This window comes from Sorex araneus, chromosome 1, assembly GCF_027595985.1.
Source record: "Sorex araneus isolate mSorAra2 chromosome 1, mSorAra2.pri, whole genome shotgun sequence".
In the NCBI taxonomy this organism is placed as follows: domain Eukaryota; kingdom Metazoa; phylum Chordata; class Mammalia; order Eulipotyphla; family Soricidae; genus Sorex; species Sorex araneus.
In genome coordinates, this window is record NC_073302.1 from 4810393 (window position 1) to 4834632 (window position 24240).

The 24240-nt window shown below is 56.9% G+C and overlaps 2 protein-coding genes across 3 annotated transcripts in view; one reads left to right on the top strand and one right to left on the bottom strand.

Annotated features, from left to right (window-relative positions):
* Positions 1 to 15628, bottom strand: part of SLC25A25 (solute carrier family 25 member 25) — a 32922-nt gene extending 17294 nt beyond the window's left edge. For both annotated transcript variants that reach the window (XM_004613297.2, XM_055124727.1), the window contains exon 1: positions 15240 to 15628. In XM_004613297.2, coding sequence (XP_004613354.2) covers positions 15240 to 15506 — 267 coding nt within the window. In that variant the 5' untranslated portion in view covers positions 15507 to 15628. The remainder of the gene's footprint in view (positions 1 to 15239) is intronic.
* Positions 15629 to 16466: 838 nt separating this feature from the next.
* Positions 16467 to 21314, top strand: NAIF1 (nuclear apoptosis inducing factor 1). The gene is made up of 3 exons (XM_004613301.2): positions 16467 to 17238; positions 19021 to 19544; positions 20790 to 21314. Exons 1-2 carry the CDS (start codon positions 16728 to 16730, stop codon positions 19491 to 19493), a joined length of 984 nt encoding a protein of 327 aa, XP_004613358.2. The 5' UTR covers positions 16467 to 16727; the 3' UTR covers positions 19494 to 19544; positions 20790 to 21314.
* Positions 21315 to 24240: the final 2926 nt, after the last annotated feature.

Consider the following 24240-nt stretch of genomic DNA (forward strand, 5'->3'; position numbering starts at 1 on the left):
CCGGTCTAAAGCTGCCCAGGTCTGGACAGTGTAGGTCCACTGAGAAGCCGCCCGGCTGCACGATGCGGCTGCTGAGACGCATGCACAGCTCTAACTGATGCGACAGAACCACAGGCAAGGCTGCAGGCAGCCTCCCGGGCTGGGCACGTGCCCTGATGGGCAAGGCCGGGCTTTGGTCCCCAGCACCTCACAATCCACCGAGCACTGCTGGGAGTGGCCCCCAGATGACAGCACTAAGAACAGCGCCTGCAACCCCAGCCAGGAAGGTTCCGGCAGGTACTCGGAGGGGCCTTCCTCAGCAGCGAGGCAGCGTCAGCCCACTCTAGCCACTGCTCTTGCTAAGGTTCAAATGCCTTGGGAAAAGCCAAGCTGGTTCCCGGTTTGCAGTCAAGTCACTAGCCTGCAGCCCCAATCAAGTTAAAGAGCATTTCAAGGAGGGCTGGGGAGATCGTCCAGAGGTTTAGAGGCCTGACCTGGGTTTGATCCCCAGCACTGTATACGGTTCCCCAAGCACCGCCAGGGGTGATCCCCGAGCACAGAGCCAGAGGTGGCCCCTACCCCAAAATAAACAAACGAAAGAATACTCATAGGAATAAAGATCTAGCCAGCACCCCACCAGATCAGGTCCAAGGAAAGGTCGACATGAATGCACAGAAGCAGGGGCAGACCCAGCAGAAACAGAAACCACTCAGCTGGAAGGGCCACTCCCCAGAGTGGACAGGGCCAGCACGCCACAGCTGTGCTCTATAAGCTCAAGGACCAACGGACGACCAAGCCGGCTGGTACAAACGACAGACTGGGCCCGCTGAAAGAGCAGATGAGACCGTGTGAAGAAAAGCTTAGTGAACTCGAAGACTTATCAACAGAAACAGGAACCGCCTGGGCCGGGGAACCAGCGCTACGTCTACCCCTGGGCTGGAGCGCCATGCTCCGCGTGCAGCTCGGGGGCCTGGGTTCGAGCACGGCCACATTTTCTTTCCTGAACCTCCTGAAAATGACAAATGCAAGATCTCAGCATATGCCAAGACTAAGCAACAAACTACATGCACCCAGGCGTATCACAAAGCCATTTGGTCTGGTTTGGTTGTTGGGCCACACCCAGCGGTGAGGACTTACTCCTGGCTCTGAACTCAGGGACACTCCTGATGGGGCTCAGAAAACCGTTTGGGGGTCTGGGGAATCGAACCTGGATTGGCTGTGTGCATGGCAAGCACCCAACCCACTGGAGTATTGTTTCAGCCCTTCACAAGAAAACATTAAAAAAAAAAAAAAACCCAAAACAGCGAAAAGAGGAAAATTCTTAAATCCTGAAGGGGAAATTCTTTGCTTTGTTCCACTGCCACACAGCGGGAAAACAAGAATCCATTCTAGCTAGAGGAAGAGAGAATGACCGGGACTTCCTGCTAGAAACTGTTACTCCAGAATTTTAGCCTCAGAAAAACATCTTCTGAAAGGGGAACATTTTTCAAAGGCCCAGAAAATGGCAGATCCACGATGACAAGGGCTTATAGGAGCCAGGCAGACAGGGCTGCCGCTGGCAGCAACCCGGGTCTTGGCAAGAAATGCCAGGGCTCAAAGTGCCAACTGTGGGCAAACACACAACACTCTTTCCCCATTATGGACGACTCTTTGAAAGATTAAAAAAAAAAAAAAACACTGTATTTGGGTTTGGCATTGACATTGTATTTGGGTTTACAACTGTTCCGAAATGTATGAGAAGAGACAGGGACGGAGCTCATTGGTAGGATGAATGATGTCCTGGGTTTGAACCCCAGCACAGGGAGGAGGGGAGGAGAGGAGAGAGGGAGGGAGGGAGGGAGAGAGGGAGGGAGGGAGGGAGGGAGGGAGGAAGGAAGGAAGGAAGGAAGGAAGGAAGGAAGGAAGGAAGGAAGGGAGGGAGGGAGGGAAGGAGGGAGGGGGAGGGGGGCGTGTCACTTCATCCCCCAAATACCGCCTGGAGTAATACTGGAGCACAGAGCTGGGAGCAGCCCCTGAACCCTTCAAGGTGTACCCCACCCCCAATCAAACAAAGGCCAGGGTGGGGGAAAAGAAATATCCTGCTTCAGTTCTTTATCTCCATGTAAATGGTCGAATCTCAGTGGAGGATGATTGTGCAAGTTCAAGATATAAACTGAGGTCAGGGAGACCAGCGCAAGGGTTAAGGCACTTGCCTAGGGAGTGGCAGGCTCTGGGGTTCTCTTCCTGTACCGAATATGCTCCCCCAAGCACGCCCCCCCCAGCAAAAGAAATAAAAATGGAATTGAGGGGCTGGAGTGACAGCACAGCGGATAGGGCGTTTGCCTTGCACGCGGCCAACCTGGGTTCGATTCCCAGCATCCCATATGGTCCCCCAAGCACTGCCAGGGGTGATTCCTGAGTGCAGAGCCAGGAGTAAACCCTGAGCACTGCTGGGCGTGACCCCAAAAAGCCAAACCAACAAAAAGACAAAAACAAATACATGCAGTAAAGCCAAGGGAAAGGTGACCAATCCACAATCACACTCTCAAAGCCTTCACATTCTTCTCTCAGTCACCGCGCCAGAATCAGTGTGGACAGAGTGGCCACCTCTCCCTTCTGAGCACACAAGGACCCATACCAGGTGCGCCTAACGCAAAAAACCCACTTTGACGGGGAAAATTTCACGAGAAACTAATGACAGATGTCTGGAAAATACCTAAATGCTCAGCGATGACCACAATTCTAAGCGAGCCGTGTGTCAGAGAAGAAATGAAAAAGAAGTGCAGGAGATTGATCTCAATGGCACGGAAGAACACACAGTCGAGGAGCTGCACGGCCGGAGCTACTGCCGCGGGCAACGTGCTGCACGAGCACCTGGGCTCAACCCCCAGCACCACTCGGGTCCCCGACCTCACCAGGACTGATCCCTGGGCACAGAGCCACACCTGAGCGCCGCTGGATAGGACCCTCTCAAACAAAGACAAAACCAACCAAGTGTGAGATGCAGCCAAGCACGCAGGGGAAATGCTTATATGAGTCGTCTATGGGTGGGGGCATGTGGCAGTGTTTGGGGGACCACGTGGTGTTAGGGAACAAACCGGGGGCTCCTGTGTACAAACAGAAATCCTTGGCCTCGGGGTGGAGTGACAGGACAGCTGCCAGTAGGCTCCTGACTTTGCACACGGCTGACCCGTGTTCGATCCCTGGCATCCCATATGGTCTGTCGAGCACCGCCAGGAGTGATCCCTGAGTGCAGAACCCGGCGTAACGCCTGAGCACTGCTGGGTGTGCACTCACCCCACCACCAAAAAAAGAAAAAAAAAGACATTCATGGTCTCACCTTTCCACCTCAAGAAATAAAACAACAAATTAAACTCATAGTTGACATTGGAAAGGAAATAATCAACTAACCAGGAAGTGGCTGTTTTTTGCAAATCTGCTAAATGGGGGTGCAGAGTAATACACAGGGGTTCGGGTTCTCGCTTGGCACAAGGCTGACCCTGGTCTGGTCCCCAGTACCGCTTCTGGTCCCCTGGAGCAAAGCCAGGAGTGAGCCCTAAGCACGGAATCAGGAGGAGACACAGCAGGTCATGACCCAAAGGCCAGAAAAGAAAACAGTGGGTTTAATACGGCTCAACTCTCTCCTGACGCCACACCGCACCACAAGCAGCAGGAGTGGGCAGACCAGACCGGGCTAGCATGCGATTGTGAGGGGCTCTGCCACAGCGGGCGCTCTTGGCCTGAGTCATCGCCCGCGTCCAGAGGCAGACGATCAAGCGTAACCCTCCTCTGACAGCCACACAAACCCGAGCGGGGCCTGGTTACCTTCCAGCTGACCACCTGCAGGAGCCCGAAATCCAGAAAACAGAGACCCGCTGGATAGAAGGGAGTCAGAGGACACCCCCCCCGCCCAGTTTTTGGAGAAAACACCCAACTCCCAATGGGACGGAAGGGAACCCTTCCAAGTTCACCTGGACTGCCCGGTGGCACCTGTAACCACAGGGTGGCGGGGCTTAGCCAGGATTCCAGGGCGATGATGCCAGTTCACCCACCTACACGACCTGCCCCCTGCGGGCCTCGCCGGCACCTTCAGCGTTTGGAAAAGAAGATTTGGGTTAGACTAATGCAGCCAGATTATACTAAATAGAAAGCCAGAGGATGGGATTGGATTTTAGTTTTATTTTCAGGCCACACCCAGGGATGCTCAGGGATCACCCCTGGAGGTGCCGAGGAACCATGTGGGATGCTGGGCATTGCATCTGGGTCAGCGCCTTACCCACTGCACCATCTCTCAGGCCCAAGGGCATCGGATATGAAAATGGGGGCGGCTGGGCCAAACTGGTTACACGGGAGGCATTTTCTAGGAATCTGAACGAGTCAAAACTGCAAAATCATCTTGGATCACAACTGGAATCAAAACCAACGAAATAACACAAAGGTAGATAATCGGGGTCGGGGAGATGGTACAGGGGTTAAGGCATTTGCCTGGCATGGAGCTGGCACCAGTTCAAATCCCCAGTCCTACATAAGGCCTCACTCCGGCGTGCCAACGGGGCTACTTCTAAGCACAGAGCCGGGAGTGGTCCCTGAGAGGCGCGGGGGGACCACAGTGCTCAGGGGAAAGGTCAGGGACCACCTGATGCCCGGATGGAATCTGGGCCTCCTGCCTGTTTAAAGCCTGAGCTAAGCCCTCTGCCCACGTGCCCTCTAGGATCTCTTTGCGCCATTGATAAGGGCGTAGCTGATGGGTATTGGGTGTTTCTCGGGCACAGCTGAGATGACTCAGCCTCTGACATGAGTCCTTTGTCCAATTTAAACGCTCACATCCGGTGTCTCTCGGCACAGCGGAGGCAGGTAGGACCCCTCCTGCCCCGACTCGCCCGCAATTAGCCAGGACAGGGCCAGACACCCACCTCTGGGCCACAACTGAAACCCTGGGCGTGGATGAGGACAAGCCTGCAGTGATGAAAAAGGCTGAAATCCCCTTAAGTAATTTCCTTGGCGGAAGTTCCACAGGGGAAAAAAATCAAGCTGGGGCCAACAGTCCCTGCAGGAAGCCCGGTGTGTGGCGGGAGGAGGAGAGCGGCGGGCGCACGAAATCTCTCGGGTCGCGTGATTTACTCCCCGGACACGTCCACACCCCGCTGGGGTACGAAGTCCAAGGCAATGTCTACTAACAGATGTCATTTCCTCTCCTCTAGAACAAGCTTCGCGGTAAACAACGGCAGCCCAGCGGGCAGTGCAAGAGTTGAGCCGTAACATGGACAGGGATGGGGCCGGAGAGTTAGGACAGGGGGGAGGCGCTTGCCCTGCACACCTCTGACCGGGGTTCGATCTCCAGCGCCCCATCTGGTCCCCCAGAGCAAAACAAAATGAAACAGGGGCTGGAGTGATAGCACAGTGGGTAGGGCGTTTGCCTTGCATACGGCCGACCCGGGTTCGATTCCCAACATCCCATACGGTCCCCTGAGCACCGCCAGGAGTAATTCCTGAGTGCATGAGCCAGGAGTAACCCCTGTGCATTGCCAGGTGTGACCCAAAAAAGGAAAAAAAAAAAAAAAAAACAAAGAAACAGAGCAAGGAGAAGGGCACCCAGCATTTCTCGCTTTCTGCTCACGGGAGAGGCGGGTACTCCCTCGGATTAGCTGTGCTGGGCCCAGGCCGGAAGGCGAGGGGGGAGAAAATGCTCCTGAGCCCAGGAGTGAGTGCCAGGGACTCCCTTATCCCAAAGTGATCCCTAGGAGTCCGCAACCGCCCTTCCCTCCCCCCACGCCTGCACCATGCCCCACACAAGCGCCATCTACCCGCTGCAGCCAAGAAATCCCTCAGCCCATGCCAGGCTCCTGCAGGCCCACTGGCACACTTCAGAGTCACACCCGCAAGCTGAAACTGAGTGCAGGCACACCGCTGCTGCCAGCTGCTCGCTCGGGCCTCGGGAGGGTTGCAGAGGGCAGAGAGTGAGCCCTGCCCAGTCCCCCACCTCTCAGGCTGGCAGTGCCAGGGGCACGTCCCGTGGGTAAGAGAATAGGTCTTGGAGGCCGGAGATGGCACAGCGAGTAGGGCACTGGCCTCACATGTGACTGACCTGGATTCTGTCCCTGGCACCCCTAGGGGGCCCCGAGCCTGCCAGGAGTGATCCCGTAGCACAGAGCCAGGAATAAGCCCCGGGCACAGCTGGGAGTGGCCCAGCCAGCCCCTTCCCCACAAAACAGAAAAAGAAAACAGAGAGAAAAAAAAAAGGAAAATAACTGGTCTTGAAAAGGTAAAATCTTTCCTTTGGCGACAGCATGAACAGAACTAGAGGATGTCACAGTGAGTGAAATAAGAGGGAGGAGGACAGATGCCAGATGATCCCACTTTTATGTGGCATAGGTAGAAACAGAGGAGAACGGCTGATGGCCAATAAAAGCAAACCCTTGGACTCTGACGATAAATCGAGGCTACCAGGAGAGGGGGTGGAGGAAGGAAAACTCGACAATATTAGTCTTACTGTCAATCAAAAAAGAAAACTGGGGTTGGAGAGACAGTGCAGCAGGTACAGGGCTATTTGCCTTGCATGAGACCAACCTGGGTTTGATCCCGGCATCCCACATAGTCCCCCAGGCACCAGCAGGAGTAATTAGTGCAGAGCAAGAAGTAACCCCTGACCACCACCGGGTGCGACCCCAAAACCAAAATAATAATTTTATAAGAGAAAAAAACAACCATGAGACTGAGATAAAGTTTAGCAGTGGAATCATTTGCCTTGCTGTAAGGCCCTGGGTTTCGAGCCCCCGCACCAGGAAAGAGGGGGGTGTGGGGGGGAGGGGGAGGCCCACATGAAGAATTACCTCTGGAGGTTTGACAAAAACAAAGAATCTTGGGCTTCAAAAACAAACAAACAAAAAAACCCCAAACCCAAAAAAATCAGTTTATACCTAGACAGCTCTTAGAAACAAGGGTTGTTTGGGTTTTTTTTTTTTTGCAGGGGGAGAGGCGCGGGGGTCGGGCACGTCAGTTTGGGCCAGGTCTGGGTCATGGCTCAGAGCTTAGTCCTAGCAAGCATTTAGCCCCCTTACTATCTCTCTAGCCCCCAAAGAAAAGGCAGTTTCGGGGCTGGAGCAATAGCACAGCGGGGAGGGCATTTGCCTTGCACGCGGCCAACCTGGGTTGGATTCCCAGCATCCCATAGGGTCCCCTGAGCACCGCCAGGAGTAATTCCTGAGTGCAGAGCCAGGAGTGCACAAATTCCTGAGTGCACAAACCAGAAATAATCCCTGTGCATCGCTGGGTGTGACCCAAAAAGCAAACAAACAAACAAACAAAAGGCAGTGTCTCCGCCACTATCTAAGGAAGCTAGCTTTACCTTTACTTTTTTTTAACCTTTACTTTTCCCCTGTAGGTTTTATGTAAGTGACTGACAAAACACAACACACCTGAGCTGGAGATAGCGCAGGGGTCAGGACACGTGCCCTGCACACTGCCTGTGGGGTCCCCGGCATACATCCCGTGTGGTCCCTGGAGCAAGGGCAGGAGGAAGCCCTGGAGCATCGCTGGGTGTGGCCCCAAACACACAAACAAAAACAGCACACCTAAAATGTGACTGGAAAAGGAAGAAGTCACTGCACCTGGGTTTACCTCGCTTGTATCTTCCCGGCGCCTCGGCAGAGCCTGCATTGCAGCTGGCCAGGGTGGACAGTGGGGAACCCCTTTCCCGATGGCCAGCATGCTCGGTCCTGGGGTGCTGGCCCAAGTGGCAGCTGCGAGGAGAAAGGCCAAGAACCGCCCCCAGTACAGGTGGGCGCGACCTGCGGCTCACGGCTCCCAGGCTGCTGTCCACTCTGTCGTGCCCAGACAGGAAACTCCCCTCTCTGCCCTCTGCCCCTGGACACTTCCCATCAGGCAATGGAACTTGGCAAGAAACGTCACAGCGCGTCAGGGTGGAGCCCTGCAGCTGAGCACTTGCCTGGCATGCTTGAGTTTGATCCCCGGCACTACCCAACTCTGAGTCCCCTCAGATTCCCGCTGAGGAGAGGGCTGGGGGAGCACAGGCTGAAAGAGGCTGGAGGGTGGGGCAGGGTGCTGCTAGCTTCCCTCTGTCCTGAGCTAGAGAAGTGACTCCCTCCCCTGCAAGCTTCCTGGGGACCCTTGCCGTCTACAGCGCCCCTGGCACTCAGGTACTTGTGTGTGCAAGGTGCAGCCGCTTGGTTTTATCGGAGGCGCTGGCTGGGTCTTCTCTAGACCACAGGGAGGAAGCGCTTCAGTCACTGCTTCCTGAACCCCGGGGCGGCGGAAGCTGGAGCCCCGGTCCCGCAGGGGGCCCGGAAAGGGTGAAAAATGGATGTGGCCGAGTTTCAGGCGGGTCAGAGCTGGCGCACTACCCACCGGTGTCCATGGAACAGGGCACCAGTGAGGAAGCCACCCGTGTTCTGAATTCAGCTCAAGCCACAGCCCCCCCAACGCTTACCGTTTCCGTGGGAACGCCAGCTTTGCTGGAAGCCCGCAAGGGGCGGGCCGTGCTGAGGCCGCTTCCGGCTTGGGAAACTTCTGGACACTCAGACCTTTGTCCCTCCCCGCAGAAATTCCCTGGCCCAGGGATCTTCCTTGCTGGGTCACTTCCTGAAGGCCACGGGCTCGAGAGCTTCCCTGAGGAGCTGCAGAAGGCCCAGGGCTCCTGCTGGGGGCCCCGGCCAGTCTCCTTGCCATTCTCCAAGGACAAAATTGGAGGGGGGGGACCTAGTGACCGATGCTGGGTGTCTTCCAGTCCCAGCAGGCAAAAATGTCGCTGTGCACTGACCGGGTCCGTGGCGGCCTCTGAGAGACTCTGTCTTGCCCTTTCTGCAGGTTTCCCTTTGGACACGGGAACGGTGGAGAGGCGGAAACTCACTCCAGGTTACCCGGAGGAAACGTTGGAATCAAAATGCAGGTTGACAGCACCTGGGCTCCGGGCCCCTCGCATTGCTGTTCTGTGGCCAGCCCCGGCAGTGCTTGTGCTACCTGAGCTTGGTGGCGGCGAGCTGGCCCTGAGCCTGGCCCGCCCTCACACAGTCCTCAGAGCTAGCTCCCTAGATCCCCTGATTTTTTTTTGTTCCAGTTTTTGGTTTGGGGGCCACACCCAGCAGTGCTCAGGGGACCACATGGAATGCCAGGAACTGAACCCCGGTCGGTCGTGTGTGGGGACTCTCTCCGGTCCCCCGTTTTCTAAAAATCTTTTCATTTTGGGAGCTGGTTTTCAATAAAGCTGTTTTCTGTGGGGAGTGGGGCATACCTGGCGATGCCCAGTGGCTACTCCTGGCTGCGCACTCAGGAATGATTCGTGGCGGTGTTTGGGGGAGTCGGGGGGGGGGGGGTCGAACCCAGGTCACCCAACGTGCAAAGTCAACGCCCTACCCACTATACTATCGCTCCACCCCTAAGAAACAGTTTTACTGAGATAAATTCACACGCCACACGGGATCCTGTTTCCAGCACCGGTTCTCAGAACATTTATTCCCCTGGAGAGAACCCCTGTTCACTTCAGCTCCGTGGGGCCCTCCCCCACCTCCATCTCTCTTCCCTCCCGGCTCCACTTCCTGTCTCAGCAGCCTGCCCCAGCTGGACTTGGTTACACAGGAACCTTACTGCAGTAGCCCCGGCCCACCTCCCAGGGCTCCCAGATAACCCCCGCAACTGCAAAAAGTACGGAATCTGCTCAAGACAAAGGTCTTTTCCCTACATGGACACACCGCTGAGAATTTTGATTTCTAAATTCGGCACAGAGGGAGATGAGCAGCAATAGCCAGACAGAATGCGGGGTCTCGAAACACCTGGCCGTGCTGGGCTCCTCTGACACCACAGGGGTAACCATGACCTGCAGAGCAGGAACTCATGGCTGGGGGTGGGGGTGCTCTGCTCCTAAATCCCCAGCTAAGAGCCGTGAGAGGCGTGGGAGCAAGACGTATGAGCGATGCATGATGTGCTGCTTTTAGCAGCAGCCGAACTGCGGTAAGGCAATTGCTCCCAGATACTCAGAGGGTCCTGGATCCCTTTCGCTCCTGAAGATGAACTTGGGGCCACGCTGAAGATGGGGGAGCAGGAAGTGCAGGCTGACTTCAGTCTAACACAGGGGCTGACACTGCCCCCGTGGGCTCTGATGACCAATGACCCAGCCCGTGGTCTTTATTTATTTATTTTTTAATAGGAATGTTTATTGGGAAGGAGAAGACGCAGAGAGGAACTTAGTATAGGTCTAAATTCATGAGCTCACTGCGGGGGGGGGGGGCGCTGGCAGGTTCAGCTACACCAGCGATGCCTGGGGCTTACCCTGACGGTGCTCAGGGAACCACATGCGTGCCCGAGGGCGTGCCCCGTGCCACCGTACCAGCTCTCCAACCCCCACAGTAAAGCCTCGGTATCAGAAGGAATGACTGGAAAGGAAAAGTCTGCCCGGATGAAAATCCATCCCATTACTACATTCAGCTGCCACAGAAATGAATAATGCATACCAGCAAAATATTTCTCATTCCCCGCAGGGTTTCTTTTCCTTTTCTTTCTTTCTTTTTTTTTTTTTTTGCTTTTTGGGTCACACCCAGCTATGCTCAGGGGTTACTCCTGGCTCTGCACTCAGGAATGACTCCTGGTGGTGCTTGGGGGACCCTGTGGGATGCTGGGGATAGAACCCAGGTCAGCCTCGTGCAAGGCAAACTCCCTCCCTGCTGTACTATTGCCCCACACCCCCCCTCGGGGGCTTCTGTGCATCCTCAGCAATTAATGACTGAACATCAAAGGACTTCATGCAACCAAAGTTCACGACAGGGCTGCCCGGCATATTCTTGTGATGTTCTTATTTACTTAGTCTTAGGATCAGGGCACCTGGCTCCACGCTGCCAAATACGCACACGAGAGAGTACAGAGGTTAAGGTGCTTGCTTCGAATCTCACTCCACCAGTTTGAATTCCTGGCACCATATATGATCCCCCCCAAGCACCACCAATGGGTGGGCCAAATCCTCTCCCCCTCTTTATATATCTCATTAATTTGATATTACTTTCAAGTCAGTAACCAATCTTTCAAGATACAATCCAATTCCTTTCATGTATTAACTCAAGTAGTACAGCACTTTTTTTGGGGGGGCTTTGAGGTCACACCCAGCGATACGGCAGCTTTCTTTTTTTCTAATGGGCTACCCCTTTTCAATGAGAAAATGCTTTTCTGCAAACTATGAGATCTAAGTCCAGCTACTGAGGCAAACAGCTTTCCCACACTACACATCATCAAGTATCTAAAAGGCACACTAGTTCAATAGCACTGTTGATTAAGCGACCACCTCATCGATGTTCTGTCGGATTCTTTCAGCACACAAGACTGTTCCCCTGCTGGCTGGGTCAAGGAGAAGCAGGGGAGGGAGGATTTGCATTATTTGACAGATAATCTCTAGATAATCTAGAAACCTATTTTAAAGCCCTCAGAGGGTTAGAAACTGATCTCGTATCTTTTAATTCTTCCAAAAGTCCTGAGCAGAGCCCTCTTCAAGTTCCATCTGTCTGTAGCACTGTAGTCCCTTTGGTCATCGATTTGCTCGAGCGAGCACCAGTAATGTCTCCATTGTGAGACTTCATGTTACTGTTTTTGGCACATTGAATATGCCACGGGTAGCTTGCCAGGCTCTGTCATGCGGGCAGGATACCTACTCAGTAGCTTGCCAGGCTCTCTGAGAGGGACAGAGAAATCGAACCTGGGTCAGCCATGTGCAAGGCAAACACCCTCCCCGCTGTGCTATTGCTCCAGCCCCAAGTTCCATCAAAATACAAAAAAACAAATAAACAAACAACAACAACAACAAAAAAAAACCAAGGGACACAATGGGGGATGGAGCGATAGCACAGCGGGGAGGGTGTTTGCCTTGCACACCGCTGCCCCGGGTTCAATCCTCAGCATCCCATATGGTCCCCCGAGTACCGCCAGGAGTAATTCCTGAGTGCAGAGCCAGGAGTATCCCCTGTGCATCTCTGGGTGTGACCCAAAAAAGAAAAAAAAAAAAGAAGAAAGAAAAACACAATGGCAGGGATGGGGTTGTAAGGGGGATAAACTAACCCGAAAGGTTAGTTTATGATTGATGATGAGCTGGGAGTAGACCCCCATGGAACATGATGTGGCCCCTCCAACCAAAACTTAAAATGAAAGGTACAGCAAACAATAAAGAGATGCAGGACAGGATCAGAAGATGGTTCCAGATCCTTCTTTCAAGCAGTTGGGTTATTTTTTTGGAAAGTCGTGTGGATCCTGGTGTAGACCCCTGGTAAAAGAGTAAAACCCTGGTCTCGCCTCTATTTCCCAAAGTTCCTGTGAGGCTCTACCTGAAACCACAGGCACTGGATTAGCAAGCACCCCTCCCCCACTTCCAGAACTCCCACCTGGGTTCCATGCCAGCCACACAGGGGCACCTCGGCTAAGGGGCCAACTACTTACTCAGAACCCAGAGTGCTTTCTTCCTCTGATTGGCTGCCTGAGCTCTAGCCCATGCTTGAAATTTGTTTTAAGACAAAGGTCTCGCTTGGTCACATGAAAATGCCTTAAATAGACAATGCTATAATTAGCTCCAGCTGAAGCTGGTCTCCCAAAGTCACTGCCATTGTCATGCTGTCATCGTCTTCTCCTTCCTTAACAAACCTTCCCTTTGGTCCCAGGATGCTTCGTGCTCACATGCTCCTTCCAAAGTAAATTTCCTTGGCTGGCGGCCATCCACCTCTCTGTCCACTTCCATTTTAAGTCATTTTCCCTTCAACGCTCTCAATTTCTTCAGAGACAAAGGCAGACGCTGAAGTCTGCCCGTTCTTTTCAAATGAGAGCTCGCCCCCAATTCACCCCCCACCCACAGCTGACTCCTGCTCAAACCCCCTGACTCCTGCTCAAACCCCGGCGTCTCCAGCCTGGCCCAGTGGGGTAGACAAAACAGTGGTCCAAGTTTGATGTTTGTCAAAAGCTATTTCCCTGCAACTGGCAGCGGATGCCTCGGCCCGCCCCAGTTCCCCCTGGATCTGCAAAAGTGCAGCAGGTAGTTAATATTAATACTGTTTCAACAGGAAGTGGCACCGAGCTCAAGATAGGGTGTTTTCCGGCTGCTTTCCGGCTGCCCGGTGAGTTACAAAAAGCCAGCCCTGAAAACTGAAAACACCCCGCAGGACAATCTGTGCTTCCCTTCCAGCGTAAGAAACAGGGGCCAGAGAGATATTCGATCCCGTGAGCCCCGTACGGTCCCCCGAGCCCCGTCAGGAGTGATCCCTGAGCACACGGCTAGGAGTAAACCCTCAGCACTGCCGGGGGTGTGGCTGAAAACAGAAAGGAGAGGGGAGGAAGGGAAAGAAGTGGCTGTCTGCTCTCTCTCAAAACTGCAGATGTCACTGATCTAATTTAACTTAGCCCTGGGTGTAGAATGACCAGTGGAGAAAGCAAAAAAGAAAGAAAAGAAACAGCCCATAGTAAGCCTACACACAAAACGCAAAATTGTTCTCAGTGCTTGTCCTGTAGATGGCTGATCCAGGTTCTCCCACCCCCTGGGGTCCCCTGAGCGAGCACAGAGCCAGGAGTCAGCCCTGAGCACCACCAGGTGTGGCCCCAAACCAAAAAACCAATTGCTTCAAATATACTTTCTTTCATCTCATAAAACTTACAGAATTAAAGATCTTAGAGCCCATAGGTCACTCCACACCCCCCCCCCACCCGACCACCAAAGACCTGGCTCCCCACTTTTATCAAAAACATCTTCTTTCCACACTGGAATGAAAAACGATCACTTTCTCCTTACTTGCCCTTAGACATTTACTGCCAAAAAAATGGATTAGGCTCAATATCAGATGTGCTCTGACCCACGTGAATACTGGAACTTGAGCCGAGGCACCTGGTGTCCCCCATGCGTACACCCCAGGGTGCCAGGCAGTCCACCAAGTGGAGTAAGGCCCCGTAAAACAGGGGGGTCCGGCTGCCAAGGGGTCCTTCCTCCTAAGTGCCTGAATTTAGCCATCTTCCCTCTAAGGGACTTATTCATCAGATATGCGTGGGGAAAGAGCCAGCTCACGCCATTTTGTGTGAAACTCGCTTACCAATGTTTTCTCCTAACTTGTCTCGAGACCGCCTGGACTTAACCCAGTGAGCTGGGCTTCCGAGGTCCATCCCGGGACGCTGATCTAAGATATGGGGGACTTGAGTTCAAAAACACCTTCTGGATGCCCACCCAGCAACACACCAGTGTAATTCCCTGATGCTTAACCAGGTGGTTTCTGCATGTGTGGGGAGGAGCCAGGTCACTGCCCTGAGCCAGCAAAGGGAGGCAAGTGGGAGCGAAATAGGTTACGGGGCAAAGGTCTCTGGGAGGCGTGTGTGTGCATGTGTGTGTGTGTGTGTGTGTGTGTGTTTAACAGGAACAGGTTACGGGGTAAAGGTCTCCGGGAGGCAAGAGAGAGAGTGTGTGTGTGTTGTGTGTGTGTTGAACAGATTACTGGGAAAAGGTCTCTGGGAGGCAAGAATGTGTATGTATGTGTATGTGTGTATTATGTGTGTGTGTGTGTGTGTGTCCATCTGGATGCAAATGCCAGGTGCGTGTGTTGTGTGTGGTTCATCCAGAAGGCAAATGACACTGAGTGTGTATGTTGCAAGCACCCAGTGAGCATGCGACCGACCGTGTGTGTGTGTCTCAGAGGCGCTCCCCTGCCACCCCCGTGCTCAGGCCAGGTGCCCACAGGACAATCGAAACCACTCGGCCTCCAAGCGCCGGGCGTTTGCTTTTTAGGAACCATGCCGCCGGCTCCCCCCTTGCCTCCCCCCTTGCCTCCCCTCTGCCCTGCCAGCTCTGCCCTCCTGGGACCCCCCTCCCAGCGCGCGAGGCCGGGAACTGCGCGTCCCGGCCGCCCACCGCAGCTGCTGCCCGCAAGCCCAGTTCCCATTTCGCCTCCCACATGCTCGGGGCGGCACCGGATCGGGCCCAGGGCTGGCTGGCAGGGCCGAGGCGGGGAGGGGCAGCGGCGGCGGGGGGGGCCCACCTGCGTCCAGCACAGCTCGAGGCCGGGGGGCGGCCGCGGGCGGACTCCTGAACCCGCCCGGCCACTCCGGGGGCAGGAAGGGCCTCTCGGGGGGCCCCTCGCGGCGCACGCGGAGCTCTCTCCGCTCGCCCCCGCGCCCCCCGCGCACTGACCGGGCGTCCAGCCGGGACGCCGGGGGGCCGCGCCCACCCGCCCCGCCGCGTCCGAGGGCCCGGCCGCACCTGTCACCCGGCGGCGCGCACCTGTCGCCGCCCCCCCGCGCCCCGAGGTGCCCGCCGCGCCGCCTACCCGGAGCTCGCCCTCGGTGCGGTGCAGTCCCAGGCGCCGCAGCCCCACGGCCAGGTCGTTGACACACAGGCCGCCGTCGCGGTTGACGTCGAGCGCCTGGAAGAGGCTCCACAGGCGCAGCCGGTGGTCCGGGCCCCCGCACACGGCGCCGCCGCACGGGTCCCCCACGGACGCGGGCGGCGACGACGACGACGACGACGACGAGGCGGTGGCGGCGGCGTCCGGCGGCGGGGAGGCCACGCAGCGGCACAACACGCTGCTCACCATCGGGCGCGAGGCGGGGGCGCCGGGCGCCGGGCGGGGGCGACGGGCCGGCGGGGAGAACGCGGAAGACACGCCGGGCGTCTCCACTCGGCGAGCGCGGGCTCTGGGATGCCGGCCGGCTGGCGGGAGGGGGCCGCTTCCGGGAACCCCGCCCCGCCGCGCGCCTCCTCCCCGGCCACGCCCCGGCGCTGCCGCCGGCCAATCACCGGCAAGAACGGCCACCCTGGCTGGGCGGGGACTTCCCGGGGACCGCCCACAGCGCCCCGAGCTTCCCAGCTCAATGGAGGGGGCGGGGCTACTCGAGCCCAGCCTGGGACCGATTCAAACTGAGGGAGGCGAGGATTGGCTGAGCCGGGCCCGGAGAGAGGAAAGCACGCCACGATTGGTAGAAGTGATGTGATTGGCAGGCGAAAGACCCCGCGTCCAATTTCCATTGAGAAACGCCGCTTAGGCGACGGCATCGTAACGACGGAAGGAGCGGTAGTGTGCGGAATGACCGTAATTCAGATGGGAAATTGGGTTTGGGAGAAGACGCATTCGGGGAGCTGCGGTTTCGAAGCAGAGTTTTCGCCCGCGGGTAGAGTTTAAAATTGGCTAGAGTTTCAAGGCCGAAAGCAGCAAGGGAACCTCAGGAGATCAGGTTTTGGTAATCTCACTCCCTTAACTGCCAAAAAAAAAAAAAAGCTAAATTTAACGGCGTGGTAGTCGCAATGCTGATGATTGAATGACAGAACGATTTTCCAATTGGAGTGAGTACAGCGAGGTAGGCGGTGCGTTCTGTAGCGCAGATATATCTTTAGGCCAATGAACAGGCCAGTATTTGTAGGAAGGCGTGTTCCTTGGCTGAGTGATAGCTCAAACGGACCAATGAGCGACATGACATTTCAGCAGGGACCAACCGGGAGGGCAGGCTCCCCGGGAGCAGCTGGGGAAGGCGGGAACTGGGGCAGTGGGCGGAACTACGCACTCCCCGGCGGAAGAGGCAGATTCAGGAAGCCATTACGCAGCTGGCTGGCAGCGGCTGGGCCGGTCGGGACTGGGCCCTAAGCACTTTGCGTAGCGAGAGGGGTTACCTAAGGCCTGGTGCTTGACTTTGGGCAAGCCCGGCCCATCCCCTGGAGGGGGCTGGGTGAGGGGCGAGACAGAGGAAGAAGAGAAGGGGTACTGAGGCTATAGAGGGGAATTAAAGTTTCTTTTTTAAAAAAAGAGGGCTGGGGCGAGGCCATGGCCGTCCCAGCCAAGAAAAGGAAGATGAACTTCTCAGAGCGAGAGGTGGAGATCATCGTGGAGGAGCTGGAACTGAAAAAGCACCTGCTGGTGAACCACTTCAACGCTGGGGTCCCCCTGGCTGCTAAGAGCGCAGCCTGGCACAGCATCCTGCGGAGGGTCAACGCCGTGGCCACGTGCCGCAGGGAGCTGCCCGAGGTCAAGAAGAAGTGGTCTGACCTCAAGACCGAGGTCCGGCGCAAGGTGGCCCAGGTCCGGGCAGCCGTGGAGGGGGGCGAGGCCCCGGGGCCTAATGAGGAGGATGGAGCTGGTGGTCCTGGCGCTGGTGGTGGCAGTGGCGGCACGGGTCCCGCCGTGGCCCCTGTGCTACTCACCCCCATGCAGCAGCGCATCTGCAACCTGCTGGGCGAGGCCACCATCATCAGCCTGCCTAGTACCACGGAGATCCACCCCGTGGCCCTGGGACCCACGGCCACGGCTGCCGCAGCCACGGTCACCCTGACACAGAGTGAGTGACCTCTCCTGTCCAGGTCTGAGTGCAGAATGGGAAGGGCCAGCGGGCACAGGCCAACTGGGGAAGGTTGGCTGCAAGGGTTAAATGTTCCATGGGGGTCTTGGAAGACCCAGAGGCCTGCCCAGAACTCCCCCGCCCCCTCGACTCCCTGTAGACACGAGTCCCTCCCGTCGGGGACGCCCTCACTCTGCTGCCTCTGGATGGTGATTTGCCACCACCGTGATTGAGTTGTGTGGTCCTTGAAGACCCACCGTGGGGATCCCCGCCCCCCGCCCCAGGGTTGATGGTTCCCAGGGCATCTAGACAAGCTCTCTGGGCCAGAGGGATTGACAGTGGGTGGGGCATTTGCCTTGCACGTGGCCAACCCGGGTTCAACCCCTAGCATCCCATATGGTCCCCTAAGCACCGCCAGGAGTGATTCTTGACTGCAGACCTAGGAATAATCCAGAGCATCGCCAGGCGTGGCCCCAAAACAAATAAACAAACAAACAAGGGCAGTTTTCAGCTGACCAAGTGAATGGAACAGCCACGCCTGCTCAGGGCAAAGTCTTGTCCTCACAGGACAGTGAGGTCCGGTGCAAAGGTAGCCCAGAGTCACTGGTGTTCGTCTCATTTGTTTGTCCACACGTCAGCAGTGACGCTGTGGCCAGGCCCGGGCTTGACCTGTGCCCAAATGCGGGCCAGTTACACGCTCTGAGGCACAGGCTGGACCCAGCGAGGAATCACGAATAACTGCCGTGTCAGGGAAACCCAAAGCACAAGGGGAGGGGGTGAGAATGACCTGTGCCACCTGCCTGCAGGGAGGCCAGCGGGGCTGGCACCCCTTCAGAGGTTCTCAGCGATGAGTGACATCAGCGCCACTCGGATTGGACTCTGTGCAGTGACTGCCAGCGTGCCTGGTGGCAGAGGTCTGGGGGGAGCTCTGGCGATGAGGAGTCCTGCGGCGGGGTGGCTTCCCCAGGGAGGAGGAGGAGGAGGCCAGGTCGGTCTTCATCAGGGGCCTGAGGAACAGTCAGGACCTTTGGGGATTAGTAGGGCCGAAGGATGTGAGTTACTGCTAAACTGAATACCAGTCAGGACCTTTCGGTATTGCTGGGAAGGAGGGAAGTGCCCAAGATGGTAGAGAGATGGCTTAGGTGCTGCCCGTCCCACCTGCACCTCCTCTTCTCTAGGGCTGGAGGAGGGAGGGGGGGCGCGGTTGCAGAGAGCTGGCCGAGAGTGTCCCTGGGTGCTGGTGCTGTGTGTTGGGTGCACATGTGTCAGGGGACCTGGCTTTGCTCCCTGGTCTGCTGAATAACTGGTGTGACCTTAGGCAAGTCTTCCCCCCCCCCCCCCCCACTGGCTTCAGTGAGGACTGCTTTTTTATTTTTGTTTTTTGGGGTTTTTTTTTTGCTTTTTGGATCATACCAGGTGATGCACAGGGGTCACTCCTGGCTCTGCACTCAGGAATTACTCCTGGAGGTGCTCGGGGGACCATATGGGATGCTGGGGATCGGACCCGGGTCAGCCGTGTGCAAGGCAAACACCCTCCCCGCTGTGCTGTTGCTCCAGCCCTGACCTTAGGCGGCTTCCCCGTGAGAGCGGCAGGACTTCCCTCTGGGTGTCCTCCAGCGGGTTCACGGGATTCCTGTGCGTGCCCAGCCCAGGGTCGAGACTCCTTTGCACAAGCCTTACTCTGGGCATGCCGGCCGGGCTCACAGACCCCCCTGCACCCCCACCGCCGCCGCCAGCTGGTCTCTCTCTAGAGTGATACCTTTGCTCTTCCCTCCCCCGCAGTCCCCGCCGAGACCACTTACCACACGCTGGAGGAGGGGGTGGTGGAGTACTGCACCGCCGAGGCCCCGCCGGCCCTGCCAGCCGAGACCCCCGTGGAGATGATGGCCCCGCCCGCCGACGCCTCGGTCAAGCCTCAGGCCCTCAAGAGCCGCATCGCCCTCAACTCGGCCAAGCTGATCCAGGAGCAGCGCGTCACCAACCTGCACGTGAAGGAGATCGCGCAGCACCTGGAGCAGCAGAACGACCTGCTGCAGATGATCCGGCGCTCGCAGGAGGTGCAGGCCTGCGCCCAGGAGCGCCAGGCCCAGGCCATGGAGGGCACCCAGGCCGCCCTGAGCGTCCTCATCCAGGTCCTCCGGCCCATGATGAAGGATTTCCGCCGCTACCTGCAGAGCAACACGCCCGCGCCCGCCCCGGCCCCCGAGACCACGCAGGTGGCCCAGAACGGGCAGCCCGACGGCCTCATCCAGTGAGGGCCGGGCCGCGCCAGCTGCTCCCGAGACCCGTCACTCCCGCACGGGCTCGTAAGTGCTTCTGTGCTTGGCGGCGGGCATTTGCGGGACGGGGGGTGGGGGGGATGTGTTTCTATTTTTTTTTTTTTTTTTGCTTTTTGGGTCACACCCAGTGATGCTCAGGGGTGACTCCTGGCTCTGCACTCAGGAATTACTCCTGGCGGTGCTTGGGGGGACCATATGGGATGCCGGGGATCGAACCCGGGTCGGCCGCGTGCAAGGCAAAGGCCCTTCCCGCTGTGCTATCGCTCCGGCCCGGGGGTGGGTGGGGGGGGATGTGTTTCTAAGGAATGAGCCTGGGAAGAGGTTCCTTGGGGGGCACTTCCCAAATATCCGTGCCCTCCCCCCACATTCCTGGGGCAGCCGTGCAGAGAACTCCAAGAGGGGTCACGCAGGGGTCAGGCCTGGTGGTCGCAATGTCCGGAGCCAAAGCTTGTGAGTTGTTCCAGGCTGGCTGAGGTCAGGAAGGGTCTCACCTGCGGGGCCTCTCTGTGCAGCGGCGGGGGGCAGGTCACAGCCCACCCCCAGGTGCCGTCCCTTTGAGTCAGAATGTCAGTGGTCTTCCTCCTCCCTCGGGGGTCCGGGTGACAGGGCTTCAGGGGGAAGTTGCCCTTTTCTCCTTGTTCATGCTCACCAAGAAGGGCCTGTTTGGTGCCAGCTGGCTCCAGAATGCCACGCCCGGCTGTGGCTCTCTGCCACCTCGTCATCAGCCCCTGGGGGGTTTGTCCTCTGGCCCGACTAGGATCCGGCAGCCATCAATCCTTTTGGGCTTTTTTGTTGGTGTTTTTGCTTTTTGGGTCATACCTGGCGATGCTCAGGGGTTACTCCTGGCTCTGCACTCAGGAATTACTCCTGGCGGTGCCCCAGGGATGCCGGGGATTGAACCCGGGACGGCTGCATGCAAAGCAAACACCCCACCCTCAGTACTTTCGCTCCGGCCCCACAGCCGTAAGTCTTCAAGTGCACAAACTGGTCCATTGCGGTAGTTTGAGGCGACCTGCTGGCCTGTCCCGGAAGGCGGGCCCAGAGCCCGTTGAATTTACTGTCTGTGAACCCCTTCCAGGACTTCCCGGGGTCTCTCTGACTTGGTGCACAGAATGGGCATGCCCAGCCCCATGGGCTCCTGAGAGCGGCCCTCGGACTGGCGGGCCTCCCACGTCTGGTTGGCTGTGCCTCAACTTGGTGGTTTTGGTCTCTGTGCAAAGTGGCTGCCTCGGGACCATCATTCCACACGGCCTTGGTGTGTCTCTCTTGCAGAACCGCTGGTGGTTCCCGTGCCCCACATGCGTGCTCCCGGATGGATCTCAAGGTGCCCCACTTGCTGCTGGTGCCTCGGCCTGCTCCCCGGCACAGGACTCGGGCTCAGCTCCCAAGCCCCGGACTCAGTGACACGGAGGTGCTCTGCGCTCCGGGCTCTCACCTCCACCCTGGCTGGCAGGGGACAGGGGCCCCGGAGACAGTCGGAATGGGACCCCCGTGCCGCCAGCCTTCCCCCGTGGGACATGTGTGGGGGGCCGGCTGCAGAGACTGAGAGCATCAGCCGGAGGGTGTCGCAGCGGGTGGAAGGGCAGCGCTGGCCGCCGGCCCTCCCGCCCAGGAGCCCGGGGGCCCAGCCGGGCCACGGCTTGCAAGGGCTCTTGCCTCGAACTGTTTTCTCTGTAGGTGGGAACCTGAGCCAGGATCGTCTGATCCAGCTGGGGAGGAAGGGGGCCTGGGCGACTTCAGCTCGTCCTTTCCAGAGGAGAATTTCAAATTAAAAGACACATATCACTTTTTTTTTTTTTATACACACCTGGGTCTGTCTTTGATGGGTGTCCCGGGAAGAGACGGGTCCTGCCAGAGCGCCGAGGCGGGCATCCAGGGCCCACAGATCAACTCCCACCCAATGTGTGTACTTAAAAATAAAGTCTTAGGGGCTGGAGCGATAGCACAGCGGGTAGGGCATTTGCCTTGCACGCGGCCGACCCGGGTTCTAATCCCAGCATCCCATATGGTCCCCTGAGCACCGCCAGGGGTAATTCCTGAGTGCAGAGCCAGGAGTGACCCCTGTGCATCGCCGGGTGTGACCCAAAAACAAAAAAACAAGACAAAAAAAAAGTCTTATCAGAACCCAACGTGCCCCCTACACACACACACACACACACACACACACACACACACACACACACACACACACACTGTCTTTGGCTGCGTTTGTGCTGCCTTAGCAGAGCCAAGCTTGGTAGAAGAATCGAGCTCTGTCCGACCCGCGTCACCCCACACAGGGACCCTTCTGAGACCCCGAGATGATGGAGCCAATCCATCGTGGGCGAAGGTCCAAAGGGGGAAAACGGCTCGGCCTGGCCCTAGTTGCGGGCGGGGTTTCCGGCTCCGGAGGAGAACCACCATGGTGTTTGTTAGAGAAACCCAGTCCCTGGCCTCCCGGGCCGAGGGAGGGCGCGCACTAAGGGTATTCATGGTAAACAACGCCCGCCCCCGCCCCCGGGCGCGCTGGGACTCCCGGCCGCAGAGCGGCTGAGAGACAGATCCTCCCTTGGGACGGCTGGTTCGCAGGAGTTTCTGCTGAGCAGATGAAAAGTCTGGCCAAGCAGATTCACCTTTCATAAGACTGGCCGTTAGGGCCCAATACAGCGGGCAAGACACCTGCCTCGCACGCACCTGGCCTGTTTGATCCCTGGCACGCCATGCCGTCTCCCAGGAGCCCACCTGGAGTGATCCCTGAGCACAGCCAGGAGTAAGCCCTGAGCACCTCCGGTGTGGCCCCGAAACAAAGAAAAAGGCTGGCCTTCATTCTGAGGGGTCACAGTTCCCTGGACTTGGCGCTCATGTGCGTCCTCTCTCTCTCTCTCTCTCTCTCTCTCTCTCTCTCTCTCTCTCTCTCTCTCTCTCTCTCTCTCTCTCTCTCTCTCTCTCCCCACTTCCCCCTGCCCTTTTTCCTCTCTCCCTCTCTCACGTTCTCCCTTGCCCTTGCCCGTGCTCTGTCCAGGACACTAAGCATTACCTCCCTGATGCCTTGTGACAGTCCCAGAAACTAAACCCTGATCCTGTTCCTGGATTGTTTTGAGGAAGCTCAGAGAGGTTTAGTGATTTGCTTAAGTAACACAGTAGGCTATCTACCTCAGTCCTCTGCGTGGCCCGTGCTCCTAGGCTTGCTTGCTTTTGTTTTAGGGCCACAGCCAGCAGAGCTCAGGGCCTACCCCTGGCGCAGGGCCCTGTCCATGGCCGTGAGGCTGGGAATCAAACCCGGCATCCTGCGTGCAAAGCAAGGTCCAGTTCGTTCTGCCACCTCTGGTCCCTGGTCCAAGCCCTTACCTACTGTTCTTTCTTTGGTAGTAAGATGGAACCCAGTCATGCATACAAAGCATGTGCAACTGAGTAGCATCCTAGGACATGCGTCCCTCCCCTTCATGCCGCCTTAGCCCCTCTGCCTTGACTGTCAGCCAGATGTGACACTAGTCAGAAGTCATTTGAGCCTGATCACGAGGAGGTGAGGTGAAGGCAAGGCCTAGGATTGGTTCCTGTTGTCCTTGCTGGGAATTCAGATGCTTCTTCTTTAATTTTCTTTTTTGGGCGGGGGAGGAAGCCACCCCCAGTGATGCTCAGGGGTTACTCCTGGCTCTGCACTCAAGAATCACTCCAGGCAGTGCTCAGGGGACCATATGGGATGCTGGAAGTTGAACCTGGGTCAGCCATGTGCAGGGCAAGCGCCCTACCTACTGTGCTATCTCTCCGGCCCCTACTCCTACTGCTTTAGGCTTTGTGTTTATGAAGAGGGGACAGAGGTGTCATAAGAAGGGTGTCGGAATGAAACCCACAGCACCTCAATTATGCCAGTGGAAAACTCTCACTTGAGGTGCAATTCAGGAGGTAAATAAAAGGCAAAGCTCGCTCATTAGGGATCAAAGAATTGTGGTTGGGAGCCCATCAGTTTGCAGAAATCCTAAAACATGCTCCTCCCCACACAAAGGGATACAATAGGGACCTTTACAGGAGGAAGAAGAGGTAAGCTGTAGAGATGAGAGGAACTAGTTGGTTCCTGCTGCCAGGCTGACACTATTCTTGCTGATTTTCTGTGAGGGCCAACAGGGAGCTGGCTGAGTCCATAATCACCCAGCAATTGCTTATTTATGTTTGGGGATTTTTTTTGGGGGGGTGGCCACACCTGGCGATGCTCAAGGGTTACTCCTGGCTCTGCACTCAGGGATCACTCCTGGCGGTGCTCTGGGGACCGTATGGGATGCCAGGGAGCAAACCCGGCTGGCATGCAAGGCAAGGTCTTACCCGCTGGACTATCACTCCAGACTCCTGTTTCTGTTTCTAAAACTAATTGCTTTGGGCCCAATTCAAAGGCCCAGGGCCTGCTATGCAGGTGACTGGCTGTGCTGTCACAGCCATTTCTCTGGAAGCGTTTCCAGACTGCACTTAAAAGACGGCTCCACAGGTGACAGATTTACAGTCCTTACTGAAATGTGGAGTTTGACAAAGAGAAAATCCAGCCACCCACGTCAACTACTTTAAAAATGGACACTTGGAGAAAAATAAAATAAAATAAAATAAAGGGGCTGGAGCAATAGAACAGTGGGTAGGGCGTTTGCCTTGCATACAGCTGACCCGGGTTCGATTCCCAGCATCCCATATGGTCCTCTGAGCACCGCCAGGGGTGATTTCTGAGTGCAGAGCCAGGAGTAACCCCTGTGCAGAGCCAGGT

Excerpts from the sequence above, each read along its gene's own strand:
- NAIF1 (XM_004613301.2), top strand. The coding sequence starts at position 16,728 with ATGGCCGTCCCAGCCAAGAAAAGGAAGATGAACTTCTCAGAGCGAGAG. Across the intron at positions 17,239-19,020 it reads CACGGTCACCCTGACACAGA|TCCCCGCCGAGACCACTTAC; the intron begins GTGAGTGACCTC and ends CCTCCCCCGCAG.